This window comes from Dendropsophus ebraccatus, chromosome 13 (genome assembly GCF_027789765.1).
Source record: "Dendropsophus ebraccatus isolate aDenEbr1 chromosome 13, aDenEbr1.pat, whole genome shotgun sequence".
NCBI lineage: Eukaryota > Metazoa > Chordata > Amphibia > Anura > Hylidae > Dendropsophus > Dendropsophus ebraccatus.
The window spans coordinates 40,094,099-40,108,991 of NC_091466.1; the positions used below are offsets into that span (position 1 = coordinate 40,094,099).

At 47.1% G+C, this 14,893-nt stretch overlaps 1 protein-coding gene across 2 annotated transcripts in view; it reads left to right on the forward strand.

Annotated features, from left to right (window-relative positions):
* TDRD9 (tudor domain containing 9) overlaps positions 1–14,893 on the forward strand; it is a 151,009-nt gene that overhangs the window by 81,049 nt on the left and 55,067 nt on the right. For both annotated transcript variants that reach the window (XM_069950673.1, XM_069950674.1), the window contains 10 exons: positions 245–349; positions 435–532; positions 643–774; positions 2,032–2,194; positions 2,286–2,349; positions 2,440–2,503; positions 2,588–2,632; positions 2,778–2,831; positions 3,201–3,314; positions 5,230–5,337. In XM_069950673.1, the coding sequence (XP_069806774.1) occupies positions 245–349; positions 435–532; positions 643–774; positions 2,032–2,194; positions 2,286–2,349; positions 2,440–2,503; positions 2,588–2,632; positions 2,778–2,831; positions 3,201–3,314; positions 5,230–5,337 (947 nt within the window). The remainder of the gene's footprint in view (positions 1–244; positions 350–434; positions 533–642; positions 775–2,031; positions 2,195–2,285; positions 2,350–2,439; positions 2,504–2,587; positions 2,633–2,777; positions 2,832–3,200; positions 3,315–5,229; positions 5,338–14,893) is intronic.

A 14,893-nucleotide genomic window follows, 5' to 3' on the forward strand; every position in this document is an offset into this window, starting at 1 on the left:
CTAAAGCCTTTCTTATTCATCTGAATGGGACAGATCTTGTCTATTGTGCCCTTGGGCTTGCTGTAAAGCATATCTGTAAATGCTGTTAAAATAGCTTAGGCATTATGGCTGCTCTCATAATACTGTTAAAAAAGAACATGTTGTATCTGTAATTAGTACAACAAAACGATGAGATGCATTACCTGTAACCACTTCTTTGACTTTGATGCACTTCTTAATTTGATTATATGTGGTACATCTACAGTTATAGACTTTTGCCGGACAAAAACACTTGTGTGTGATGAAGAGACAAACTACCAGAGTCTGAGGCTTTGCTGGGCCTCCAAAACCAACTGTGATCAGAGAAAAGGTACTGCTGCATGATAAAAGACACAGTTCAGGGGTGTTTGGCTGGTAGGTGGGTAACAGTCTTATATGTCAACTCTCTCCTTAAGGCCGAGCTGGACGTGTTTCGAAAGGATATTGCTATAGACTTGTACACAAAGAATTCTGGGATGAATCCATACCTGAGAATGTGGTCCCAGAGATGCTGGTATGTTGTCTACTTCAGCATGTTTTATTTTTTTATGTAAGTCAATGCTTTATCAGCTCTAATTATCTTAAGTCACCTACTTGACAGTTTATGTTGTTGATGTCCTTCAGAGAAGCCCTTTAGGAAACACCATCTTGAGGGTGAAGCTCCTTGACATGGGTGAGCCGAGGGCGTTGCTTGCTACAGCTCTCTCTCCTCCTAATGTTTCTGACATTGAACGAACCATACTTTTGCTCAAGGAGGTAAGAGTCTGATTATAACGGGCAAATTTTCAACTGCACAGGTTTCTTACAATGTTCTCTAGCAAGAATATTAGCTAACACTGCAAAGTATAGAATTAGAGAATAGACTGTTTTGTTCAATATTAGAAGTAAAAGCTTCTGTTTTGAGCTGCTGACTTTGCACAGGCCGATTAACGGCTAGGATCGTTGGTAGAAAGGCAACCTTGGTCGATAATCGGCACCTGTTATCAATCAGCCAAGGAGCAGGAAAACACCTGATCCTTGGCTGATCGCATCTTTTGTGCAGTGGCACAATTTCTCACAGCCGCACATCTCCCTGTGTATACAGGATGAGTGGCCAATAGCCAATATTTCAGTGGCCGTTTGAGTGTTGCAGTTTGATTAGTCCATGCTTTCTGAAGACACCAAATGAGCGCCAGTCTTGATAATTGGTGCCTGCTTGTGTCCTTGCACGGCCAAAAAAATCATACATTATATAGTTTTCTGAAAGTAAATATACTTTTACATATGCATTTGTACAATGAATGGTAACTGACTTTCACAGGCTTGTGACATTTCTTAATGGTGGTGTGCAGATGCTTAGACACACACTGCTAAAGTGGACAGCAGAAGTGCTTAGGTGAGTAAATTGGTATTAAACAGAATGGCGTGGTGTATGGATTTATAGACAGTGAAATTTCCTATGAATCTGTACAGGACATGCACAGCTTTCTAAGAAGAGCCGAGCAAAGCAGAGCAGAAATGAACAGGCACATCACTTAGTTGATTTCTGCTGTCCATTTTAGTGGTTGGTAGGGGTCTCATTAACTAGACCCTAGACTAGACTTTAGGATTGGCAGTCAATACCTACTAAGTGAGTAGTTGAGCCACTTCACCCCCACCGATCAGCCATTTGGTAGAGCCACAATGCTCATATGAACACAGTAACTTGAGACGGCTCAGTTGATTGTGTAGTGTCTCTGCTGCGTTACTGCAGCTCAGTTCTCATTCACTTCCTACCACAGCCAGTGAAAGAAGGATATATTACGTTGTGGCCATTCAGGTGAAGTAGAGTAGTACATTGATGGCCCATGTCTGCATCAGCGGCTACGTGTTAGTGGCACTGCAGACTGGACTTGTCTCTATGACGTCTATATGTCCCAGCGTGACATGTTGCTAGAGGTTGTATTGACGGGTCAAACAGTTTAACTCTTTCAGAAAGCCGTGCAAACCTGATGAAACCAAATACTGTTTGACACGTTTGTTTCTGATCCTCAGATAGGTGCACTTGCCGTTAGTGGAAAAGAGGAACAGAACCCATATGATGGAGAGCTGACATACTTGGGGAGAGTTCTTGCACAGTTACCTGTTGACCTGCAACTTGGAAAACTCATAGTCCTTGGCCATGTTTTCGGATGCCTGGATGAGTGTCTCATCATCGGTATGAACAGAAGATAATGTAGAACTGCGTTTAGCTCCCATATAGCTGACACTAAATAACATTGCCTTTGCCTCCTTTGCTTATTACACAGCTGCAGCTCTGTCCCTTAGAAATTTCTTTGCTATGCCTTTTAGGCAGCACCTGGATGGATATAGGTACATTTCTAATAATAATTAGGTGTAATCCTTTTTATTAACATTTTGCGTATCTAACGAATGTCATTTTCAATATTTCTTGATTTGTAGGAGCAAACTAAGCTATGCTGGACACAGTAGAAGTGATTGCATTGCACTTGTAGATGCCTTCAGGGTAAGCCATCAGTGTTATTATAATTGGTCTAATTTGTCTCATCACTGTGGAACATCCTTATCCCCATGTTTTCTTCTTTTGTAGTACTGGCAGAATTGCAAAGAGAGAGGTGACCTTAGAAATACCAAGGTATGTATGTATGCATGGAACTGTATTCCCTTATGCAAGTTTTTGTCAATGAATGTAATTCAGTTTTCAGCAGTCAATTTGGGCCTTTAAAGTAAACCATAGAGTACTATGAACAAATCTGATTTTTTTGGTGTTTATTTTGCAGGATGAACTAGAGTGGGGAAAATCAAATTACTTCCAGATAAAAAGAATAAGAGAGGCGAGTATAAAGTTTTGCTGTAGTTTGAGTGCCACTGGTTTGGATGGTGTGGAGGTTAAACTTTTCAGCCTAATAAAATCCACGAACAGACTTTTTATGTCCTCCTACGTAAGAAGTGTTCTCTGTTTTGGCTAAATGAGATCCACATCCCTCCTATCATTGTCCCTATGAGGTTATGTTTAAAGAACATAACCATTTAAATGCCTGATATCTAGTGTTTGTTTGCGTGGGTGCATGATAAACTTCTAACAAGATGCTGGTTGTTTGCCAGGTATCTACAAAAGATAGATAGATAGATATATTTATATATTTTTGTAAACTAGTAAAATGTTGCTGATTTGGGTGTCCCCTTTCTATGTGCCTTTTTAGGTGGCCCTCTTATATGAAGAGCTCAAAAACCGCATTGGCCACTTGAATATGCAGGTCACTCAACAACCACATAAGGATCCGGAGTACAAGCACAAACAGCTCTTTATTCTTCAGGTATGAAGTTATTGTGGGCACAATGTAATGCCTTCTACTCATCTAGCATGTAAGATGCCGTATGTACCGGAACCTGTCTTGATGAAGCGGTGGTCACTATTATGTCTAATGTTGACAAATATGTTGAAAGGATGAACAACTACTACCTAACATATACTTTATACACATTTTAAACTCTTTAATTTGTAAAGTCACTTTCCTTGGCAGCCCTTGTATCCAAAGCAGGCCCCTTCTAAAAAAAAAAAAAACAGCTGTAGATGGAGGGGCCTATGATAAGACGCATTCTTCATACTCTTTGGTTAAAAATATACACCTGCTCTTGTGCTCTGAATGTCCAAAACCTGTATTGTGCCAGTTTTTCATTGTCAGCACAGATATGGAAGTAGCACATTTTAGAGCCCCTAATTACCTCTTTAAATAGAATGTGTCATCACAAAGTGACCTATTTGAAAGATTTTTTTCAATTTTTTTTTTTCTTTTACTTAAATTTTACACTGGATATTGTTTTTAAAGGCAACCCATTCTGTGGTTTCATTCAGGCCTCTGGGCTGGCACTTGCTTTTCTGTAGAGATCACTTGTCAGCAGCCTCATCTTCAACAGACAGTACAGTGAACATTGATATCATTTGTTCACACTATTCACAATAGATAATGGCAGCTTACCCCTTCCCTTGTCTGCACAATGACTTCTTCACGAGTCACTAAGTATGCCCACAACACTCTTCCATATAATTTAATCATCCAGATCCATGTGTAATCAAAAAAGAAAAACTGCTAAGAAAAGAAAAGTTGGTGTACTGTTTTAGTTAGTTAACCCCTTCATGTCAGCCATATGACTAATATACATCAGCTGATGTGAAGGGTCTCTGGAGACAGTTGGGGCCGGCTACTATTGTAGGGGGTCCTTTAAACTTTTCAGTGGCGCCATGTAATGTGATTGTGGCATTGAATGAGAGGCACGACAACTGTCAGTTGTCCTATCGGCACCCCTGCAACTTAACAACAGGGTGCCAGTGGGTCACATCACAAGGTTGGAGGTCTATACTTACCCTCCGTCGTTCATGAAGTGCCCCTGCTTAGCCAGACTCTATTAGCAGAGCACAAATTTTATGCAATGCAATCAGTATTAACAATGTAATAATAAAATTTAAAATCATCCCCTGACCCAGAGATAACAGATAAACTGTCGCTTTTATAGTGAAATGTAGTAAAGTCCTCATATGGCTCTGTATATAGAAAATGGATTATGGGTGTTAGGGTGCTATCAGACAGGCCATGCCTGATCAATAATGCAGATGAGTGCCGTTCTGTTAGATCGTTGCTCGTTTACTGAGCCTATTAGATGGCTCAATGATCATTTAACAACGATCGTTGGCAATGTCTATACAGCCCTTGTCCCTGGCACAGCGCTCTGCCCTGGTAATCACTGGCTGCGGCTGTCCCGGCAAGTGATTGGTTGAGCAGCCTGTCAGCTCAGAGAAGCTACAGCACGCGGTGCCGGAAAGCAAGCAGGAGGCAGGAGAAGATCAGGAACATGGACAGATACAGTTGTTAGCCATCAGCCACGCATCGCTTTTACACACAGTGATGCGCAGTTTGGGACCATTGATTTTAGGTCTGCGTCTAAAGAAACACTCTAGTACACGGAGCGATAATCAGCCAGATTGGCCTGATTTCAGCTGGTTATCGCTTCGTGTAATAGGGCCCTCAGAAAGCCCTTAGAAAAAAAATAAAAACTGAATAGCAATAGTATACGCAGACAAAGGTTAAAGACAGGTAGTTGTTACTAAGGAAGCCTATGAAAAGATGCTGGATTCTATAGTTTTGTTTCATAGCATCAGATGAGTAACTTGTTTGTTACATCTGTTCAGTAAGTAGTATATTCATTGCAGCAATTTGCTGATTTTCTTTCCAGGTTGTAATGGCTGGAGCTTTTTATCCCAATTATTTTACTTTTGGGCAGTCAGATGAAGAACGCGGAATTAAAGAGCTAGGTGGCAAGGACCCCAAAACTACAGTTGTGGTATGTTAAGTTATGACTTCTAGATGTACAATAAAGAAGTTGTTTCATAAAAATATAAGGTCATTTTTAGGTGAAAACAGTTCTGCAACTGCAGGGAAAATTTTACACTCCTAGTTTCTTACCTTCATCCTTACTGCCCTTTTCTTGTATTTTGTTGATGAATCCATATGCTTATGAGGAAGTTCAGTGGGAGGGGCGGCGCCACTAGTGAATACTGGGGTGGCGCTCTATAGTGACGTCCATCACTGCAGAGTGCCAGATGAATATTCATCAGAAAAGTCGGGCAAGCAGGGGTGAATTGGTGCATTGATGGAGATAGTCCGGTGCCCCCCCCCTGCACCAGACTGCCTCATTAGCATCTGGATTAAACTAAACAGTACACAGAAACTGTGCCAAAGAATGAATGTAGGACAAGGGAGGAAAGAAAAAAAAAAAAAAACAACACAGGCAGCAGCGCCTCATGTAATATCGCACAAATAGGTAATATTTGCAGGTAAGGTGCTATTAAAGTGCTCGCCTTTAAGCCCCTTGGCCTTTGTGCATATCACCCTGAAGGGTATCAATTATTCAGAACAGCGGGTAGCCGATGATCCAGTGGAGGATTGGGCAGTGCTAACTTATATGAACTAGTCGTTTGCTTTTTGAATCTTGCCAAGAATGAATGTGGGATGTTTCTTACCTACTGATAGTTTCCCTTTAACCCCTAAAGGGGTAGTGCGGCGCTCAGAAATTATTCACAGAATACAACTTTGTAATGTATGTTATGTCTGTGAATCGCCCCGTTCCCCGTGTCCCCCCCCCAGCCCCCCACCCCCCCCACCCGTGTACCCGGAAGTGTCGGTGCATTATACATTACCTGATCCGTGTCGAGGGCCGTCCGCCATCTTGTGCCAAACGTCATCTTCGGACGGACGGCCGAGTCGCTGCCGCCCGTCCCCCCATCCGCCGCGTCACAACTGTGCTCAGCCGCGATTGGCTGAGCAAAGTTATGCTCAGCCAATTGCGGCTGAGCATCGGATGACGCTGCAGGGGGCGGCCGGCATTCGGGACAGTCGGAGCTGTTCGCCAGCCGCCCGAAGAAGACGTCACTCGCTGAAGATCGGAGACTGGTGTCTGCACGTGACAGGTGAGTATAGCGCACCACACTTCGGGGTACACGGGTGGGAGTGGTGGGACACGGGGAAGGGGGCCATTCACAGACATAACATACATTACAAAGTTGTATAACTTTGTAATGTGTGTTAGTCTGTGAATAATTCTTTACCGCCGCACTACCCCTTTAAGGACTGAGCCAATTTTCGTTTTTGCATTTTAGTTTTTTCCTCCTTGTGTTTAAAAGGCCATAGCACTTGCATTTTTCCACCTAGAGACCCACATGAGCCCTTATTTTTTGCGTCACTAATTGTACTTTGCAATGACAGGCTGAATTTTTGCATAAAGTACACTGCAAAACCAGAAAAAAATTCAATGTGTGGTAACATTGAACAAAAAAAAATAATTTTTTTTTTATTTTTTTATTTAGGGTTTTTTTGTTTTTACGCCATTTGCCCTGGGGTAAAACTGACTTGTTATGCATGTTCCTGTCGTTACGATTAAAACGATATATAATGTATAACTTTTATTGTATCTGATAGCCTGTAAAAAAAATTCAAACCATTGTTAACAAATATATGTTCCTTAAAATCGCTCCATTCCCATGCTTATAACGCTTTTATCCTTTGGTCTATGGGGCTGTGTGAGGTGTCATTTTTTGTGCCATAATGTGTTCTTTCTATTGGTACCTTGATTGCGCATATACGACTTTTTGATCGCTTTTCATTAAATTTTTTTCTGGATTTGATGTGACCAAAAATGGGCAATTTTGCACTTTGGGATTTTTTTGCTCTTACGCCATTTACCGTGCGAGATCAGGAATGTGATTAATTAATAGTTCGGGTGATAGACACCAGGGATGGCTGCATAGAAGTAATCAGATGCAGCTGTCATCTTTGACAGCTGCATCTGATTACTGTATTAGCGGGCACAAGCGGCACCCAGGACAGCGGCCCTCTGAACACCTCTTACGGGCGCATGATGTACCGGTACTTCATGCATCCTTAAGAGGTTAAAGTAAGCTTAAAGCGACTCTGTACCCACAATCTGACCACTCCCCCCCCCCCGCGATTCGTTTGGCAGGTGATGCAGTTATTGTCTTAAAACAACTTTTAAACTTGCAGCCTGTGCCAAATGGGAATATCTGTGCACCACCCCTCCGTCCCTCCTCTCCACCCTCCTCATCATTAGGAATGCTCCAGGCATATTGCCTCCCATTCCCCACCTCTGTCAGCCCAGTACATAGGCTGGATAGTTAAGGACCTGTGCAATGATCAGCATGGAAAAAAATGTTCCAGTGGCATTCCTAATGATGGGGGGATGGGGGGGGGGGGGGGGGGGGGGGGGTGTTAGATTGTGGGTACAGAGTCACTTTAACCCTTAAAGGATCGGGCCAATTTAAATTTTTGCATTTTTGTTTTTCCCTCCTTGTGCTTAAAAGGCTATAGCACTTGCATTTTTTCACCTAGAAACCCACATGAGCCTTTATTTTTTCACCACTAATTGTACTTTGCAATGACATGATTTTTTTCATAAAGTACTCTGCAAAACCAGAAAGAAATTCAGTATGTGGCTAAATGGGGAAAAAATGCATTTCTTTTATTTATTTATTTTTTTTCATTTTAACGCAGTTCGCCCTGGGGTAGGGCTGGGCGATATTGGCCTAAATCAATATCGCGGTTTATCGCACATGTAGCCGCGGTAACGATAATTCAACGATAATTATGACACGCCCCTTTTAGCAAACCACACCCACTTGCCATGCCAAACTGGCGATATTTTGATTAGAAAAAGTAAAAAAGAACTGAACAGCAACCCATGGTTAGTCTATCATCATTATTACTATTTGTCATTATTAGGGGTCTCAGCAGAGACCTGGATGTGTATATACAGGTATACAGCCTCTACAGGATGTGTATACACAGGGGGTCATATAGGAATACATGTGTATAACTATATGGGGGGGTGGATAGGTGTATATGACTATAGGGGGGGGGGATGGATTGGGGTGCATTACTATACAGGAGGTACATAGGGATAGAAGTGTATGACTATATGGGGGTGGATCGGGGTGTATTACTATACAGGAGGTACATAGGGATGGGGGTACAGAACTATACATGGGAGTACATAGGGATAGAAGTGTATGACTATATGGGGGTGAATCGGGGTGTATGACTATACAGGGGGCGGGGCAGATAGGGGTGTATGACTATACAGGGGAGGGTGGACAGGGGTGTATGACTATACGGGGGGATAGGGGTGTATGACTATACGGGGGGATAGGGGTGTATGACTATACAGGGGTGTATGACTATACAGGGCAGGGTGGACAGGGGTGTATGACTATACGGGGGGATAGGGGTGTATGACTATACGGGGGGATAGGGGTGTATGACTATACAGGGGTGTATGACTATACAGGGGTGTATGACTATACAGGGGTGTATGACTATACAGGGGTGTATGACTATACAGGGGTGTATGACTATACAGGGGTGTATGACTATACAGGGGTGTATGACTATACAGGGGTGTATGACTATACAGGGGTGTATGACTATACAGGGGTGTATGACTATACAGGGGTGTATGACTATACAGGGGTGTATGACTATACAGGGGTGTATGACTATACAGGGGTGTATGACTATACAGGGGTGTATGACTATACAGGGGTGTATGACTATACAGGGGTGTATGACTATACAGGGGTGTATGACTATACAGGGGTGTATGACTATACAGGGGTGTATGACTATACAGGGGTGTATGACTATACAGGGGTGTATGACTATACGGGGGGATAGGGGTGTATGACTGTACGGGGGGGGCGGACAGCGGTGTATGACTGTACAGGGGGGGGGCGGACAGCGGTGTATGACTGTACGGGGGGGGGGGGCGGACAGCGGTGTATGACTGTACGGGGGGGGGGGCGGACATCGGTGTATGACTGTACGGGGGGTGGGGTGGGGGGCGGACAGCGGTGTAGTCTGTACAGGGGGGCGGGCGTACATGGGTGTATGACTGTAGTCCCCTCAGTAACAGTACAGGACTGTAAAATAGGAGGAATGGATGTGCTGCAGCAGGCAGGATACCACACACAGCAATAACTTATCCTGCCCGCTGCAGCCCATTATTCCTCCTATCCTGTACTGTTACTGAGGGGATGAGATGACAGGTCAGCTGCTCCCAAGTGCTGCTCCTCCACCTCCAGCTCTGACACGGCCGCGTCCCTGCACACACAGGACTGGTCCGGGAGGGGGGACCAGCACAGTCCCGTCCGAGTGCCCCCCACACACACACACACACACCCGGCCGGCGAGCGCTACACACGTTGTCCTGTGTGTGCAGGGACGCGGCCGTGTCAGAGCTGGAGGAGCAGCAGCACGTGAGGGCGGCTGTCCTGTACTCCGCTCGGTGAGCAGGGACGCCGGTGGTGGGCGCATGGACGGTGCGGCAGGACAGGACCTCAGAGAGGGCGGACAGGTGCGCGCACGGGGGCGGGGGGGGGGGAGGGGACGGACGGGGGGGAGCGGGGGGGAAGGTCGCTTGGACCAGACGGGGGCGGTGCGGGCGATACAGGCGTCCCTGCACATGACATGCAGCGCTCGTGCCGGGCCGCTTGTGTGTGTGTGTGCGTGCGCGCGTGCGCGCTCGTGGGGCTCTGACAGGACGGGCGCGGGGACATAAAAATACAAAAATACCGCAATTACCGTCCTGGCTAAGTTGAAGTCGGTTAACCGACGCCAGTGACGGTATCGGTATTTTTGCGGTATACCGCCCAGCCCTACCCTGGGGTAAAACTGACTTGTTATATATGTTCCTCAAGTCGTTTCGATTACAACAATATGTAACATGTATAACTTTCATTGTATCTGATGGCCTGTAAAAAATTCAAACCATTGTTAACAAATAAATGTTCCTTAAAATCGCTCCATTCCCAGGCTTATAACGCTTTTATCCTTTGGTCTATGGGGTTGTTAGGTGTCATTTTTTGCGCCATGATGTTTTCTTTCTATCGGTACCTTGATTGTGCATATGCGACTTTTTGATCGCTTTTAATTACAATTTTTCTGGATTTGATGCGACCAAAAATTTGCAGTTTTGCACTTTGGGATTTTTTTTTACACTTAACGCCATTTACCATGTGAGAATGTGATAAATTAATGGTTCGGGCGATTATGCACGTGTTGATAACAAACATGTTTATTCATTTATTTTTATTATAACATGGGACGAGGGGGGTGATTCACACTTTTATTAGGGGAGGGGGCTTTTTTTTTATTAAAAACATCACTTTTTTTTTTTTTTTTTTAAACTTCAACACTTATACTAGAAGTCCCCCGGGGGAATTCTAGTATAAGTAATCTGATCTCTCATTGAGATCTATGCTGCATAGATATACAGCATAGATCAATGAGATAGGCACTGGATTGCTTACGGCTGCTGCAGCCGGAAGCAATCGAGTGCAGAGCTGGGATCAGCGCCATTACGGCGCTGAGCCCGGACGGAGGAGATTGTGTGGTTCGCTCCTCCGGGACAACATCCGGGAAGTGCGATCCACTAGGGCTGGGTGGTATACCGCAAAAATACCGATACCGTCACTGGCGTCGGTTAACCGACCTTAACTTAGCCAGGACGGTATCTGCGGTATTTTTGTATTTTTTTTCTGCTGCTCCTCCACCACTGACATGCCGGCGTCTCTGCACACAGGGACACCGGCATCAGAGCAGGAGGTGGAGGAGCAGCAGCAGGGCCCAGGTGACAATGCCGGCCGACCCGACCCGCCCCCCGCCCGTCCGAGCACCCTCACCCGTCCAGTCCCAGGCCCCGTCCCGCCGCACCTGTCCATCCATGCGCCCACCCGTCAAGTCCGGACCCGTCCGGCGTCCCTGCACACATAGCACACTGACATTGCCCTCCCCGGCACCAGTTCCGTCCGAGAACCCCCCCCCCGGCCGGCGAGCGAGCGCTGCAAATGTCAATGTGCTGTGTGTGCTGGGACGCCGGACTTGACGGGTGGGCGCATGGATGGACAGGTGCGGCGGGACAGGGCCTGGGACCGGACGGGTGGGGGTGAGGGCGCTCAGATGGGCGGGGGGCCGGTTCGGGCGGCATTGTCACCTGGGCCCTGCTGCTCCTCCACCTCCCGCTCTGATACCGGCGTCCCTGCACATGTTGTTGTGCTGTGTGTGCAGTGACGCCGGCATGTCATAGCTGGAGGAGCAGCTGTACCTGTAGTCCCCTCAGTAACAATACAGGGCTGTAACATAGGAGGAATAATGGGCTGCAGCAGGCAGGATAACTTATAGCTGTGTGTGGTATCCTGCCTTCTGCAGCACATCCATTCCTCCTATGTTACAGCCCTGTATTGTTACTAAGGGGACTACAGGTACCAGCATGCACCTCCCTGTATAATATTCTCCTACCCGCCTGCCATCCTTATGTGCCCCCTGTAAAGTTACACGCCCCTTTTCACCCCTCTGTATAGTCATACCCCCCATCCGCGCCCCCCCTGTTTAGTCATAAACCCCTGTCCGCCCCCGTTTAGTCATACGCCCCAATCCACCACCCTATGTATAGTCATACACCCCTGTCCGCCCCCCTGTTTAGTCATACGCCCCTATCCGCCCCCCTATGTATAGTCATACACCCCTTTCCGCCACCCCCAGATAGTCATACACCCCTGTCCGCCCCCGTATAATCATACACACCTGTCCGCCCCCCTATGTATAGTCATACACCCCTATCTGCCCCCCCGTATAGTCATACACCCCTATCTGCCCCCCGTATAGTCATACACCCCTATCTGCCCCCCCCGTATAGTCATACACCCCTATCTGCCCCCCCGTATAGTCATACACCCCTATCTGCCCCCCCCGTATAGTCATACACCCCTATCTGCCCCCCCGTATAGTCATACACCCCTATCTGCCCCCCCGTATAGTCATACACCCCTATCTGCCCCCCCGTATAGTCATACACCCCTATCTGCCCCCCCCCGTATAGTCATACACCCCTATCGACCCCCGTATAGTCATACACCCCTATCTGCCCCCCCCGTATAGTCATACACCCCTATCTGCCCCCCCCCGTATAGTCATACACCCCTATCTGCCCCCCCCCCGTATAGTCATACACCCCTATCTCCTCCCCTGTATAGTCATACACCCCTATCTCCTCCCCTGTATAGTCATACACCCCTATCTCCCCCCCCGTATAGTCATACACCCTTGCCCCCCCCCCGTATAGTCATACACCCCTGCCCACCCCCTGTATAGTCATACACCCCTGCCCCCCCGTATAGTCATACACCCCTGTGCGCCCTCCCTGTATAGTCATACACCCCTGCCCCCCCCCCGTATAGTCATACACCCCTGTGCGCCCTCCCTGTAGTCATACACCCCCGTCCGCCATCCCTGTATAGTCATACACCCCCGTCCGCCATCCCTGTATAGTCATACACCCCCGTCCGCCATCCCTGTATAGTCATACACCCCCGTCCGCCATCCCTGTATAGTCATACACCCCTGTCCGCCCCCTGTATATAGTCATACACCCCTATCCGCCCCCCCCTGTATAGTCATACACCCCTATCCGCCCCCTGTATATAGTCATACACCCCTATCCGCCCCCCCGTATAGTCATACACCGCTATCGCCCCCCCCCTGTATAGTCATACACCCCTATCCGCCCCCTGTATATAGTCATACACCCCTATCCGCCCCCCCCTTGTATAGTCATACACCCCTATCTGCCCTCCCTGTATAGTCATACACCCCTATCCGCCCCCTGTATATAGTCATACACCCCTATCCGCCCCCCCCCCGTATAGTCATACACCCCTATCCGCCCCCGCCTGTATAGTCATACACCCCTATCCGCCCCCTGTATATAGTCATACACCCCTATCCGCCCCCCCCGTATAGTCATACACCGCTATCGCCCCCCCCCCTGTATAGTCATACACCCCTATCCGCCCCCTGTATATAGTCATACACCCCTATCCGCCCCCCCTTGTATAGTCATACACCCCTATCTGCCCTCCCTGTATAGTCATACACCCCTATCCGCCCCCTGTATATAGTCATACACCCCTATCCGCCCCCCCGTATAGTCATACACCCCTATCCGCCCCCCCGTATAGTCATACACCCCTATCCGCCCCCCCCTGTATAGTCATACACCCCTATCTGCCCTCCCTGTATAGTCATACACCCCTATCCGCCCCCTGTATATAGTCGTACACCCCTATCCGCCCCCCCCCCCTGTATAGTCATACACCCCTATCTGCCCTCCCTGTATAGTCATACACCCCTATCCGCCCCCTATCCCTATGTGCTGCCTGTATAGTCCTGTAACCCGATCCCAACCTACTGTATAGTAATACACCCCAATCCATCCCCCCCATATAGTCATACACACCTATCCCTCTGTGACCTGTGTATACCCTGTAGAGGGTGTATACCTGTATATACACATGTCCAGGTCTCTGCTGAGACCCCCTAATAATGACAAATAATAATAATGATAATAGACTAACCATGGGTTGCTGCTCAGTGAGTTCTTTTTAACTTTTTTTTAATCAAAATATCGCCAGTTTGGCACGACAAGTGGGTGTGCTTTGCAAAAAGGGGTGTGTCATAATTATCGGTCAATTATCATTACCGCGGCTACATGTGCGATAAACCGCGATATTGATTTAGGCCAATATCGCCCAGCCCTACGATCCACCCCACTAGACACCAGGGATGGCTGCATTCAAGTAATCGGATGCAGCTGTCAACTTAAACAGCTGCATCCGATTACTTTATTAGCGGGCATGGTGATCGAACTGTGCCCGCTAATAGTCGCGGCCCGGGCTTTTAAATTGCTTTTTTCCTGCACTTGCTACTACATCAAGGCTTCACTTCGTGGATTAAATGGTGATGTAACGACCCGACTTCCAGAGCTGTGCGGGCTGTGGCTGCTGGAGAGGATGATGGCAGAGGAATGCTCAGTGCCCTGTGTCCCTCATTGTCCCTCAGTGTCCCCCTGCCATCATCCTCTCCAGCAGCCACAGCCCGCACAGCTCTGGGAGTCGGCTTGTGACATCACCACGTTATCCAGGAAGTGAAGCCTTGATGCAGTCGTAAGTGCAGGAAAAAAAGCTTTTTATTAAGCATTTACCGTTCTAAGTGTATATTGGTGATTTGTATAACTTTTGGGGGGCAATACAAAAATTCAGTAAAGATTTTCACTGGACTTCTCCTTTAATAGAAAAATACTCGCCTGCGATGATCCCCTGCTGCTTTAACGGCTCTTGGTCCCTGCCACTTAGGTATACTTTCAGGTTCCTGTGATGTTTCAACCTTGCAGGTACTGCCTGCTTATCCAGTCCTTGGCTGACTTGGGGTTGATGTGCCACAGGGACCGGGAAGCAGTTCTAAGGGTCCTATTCCACGGGCCGAGTTACCGATGT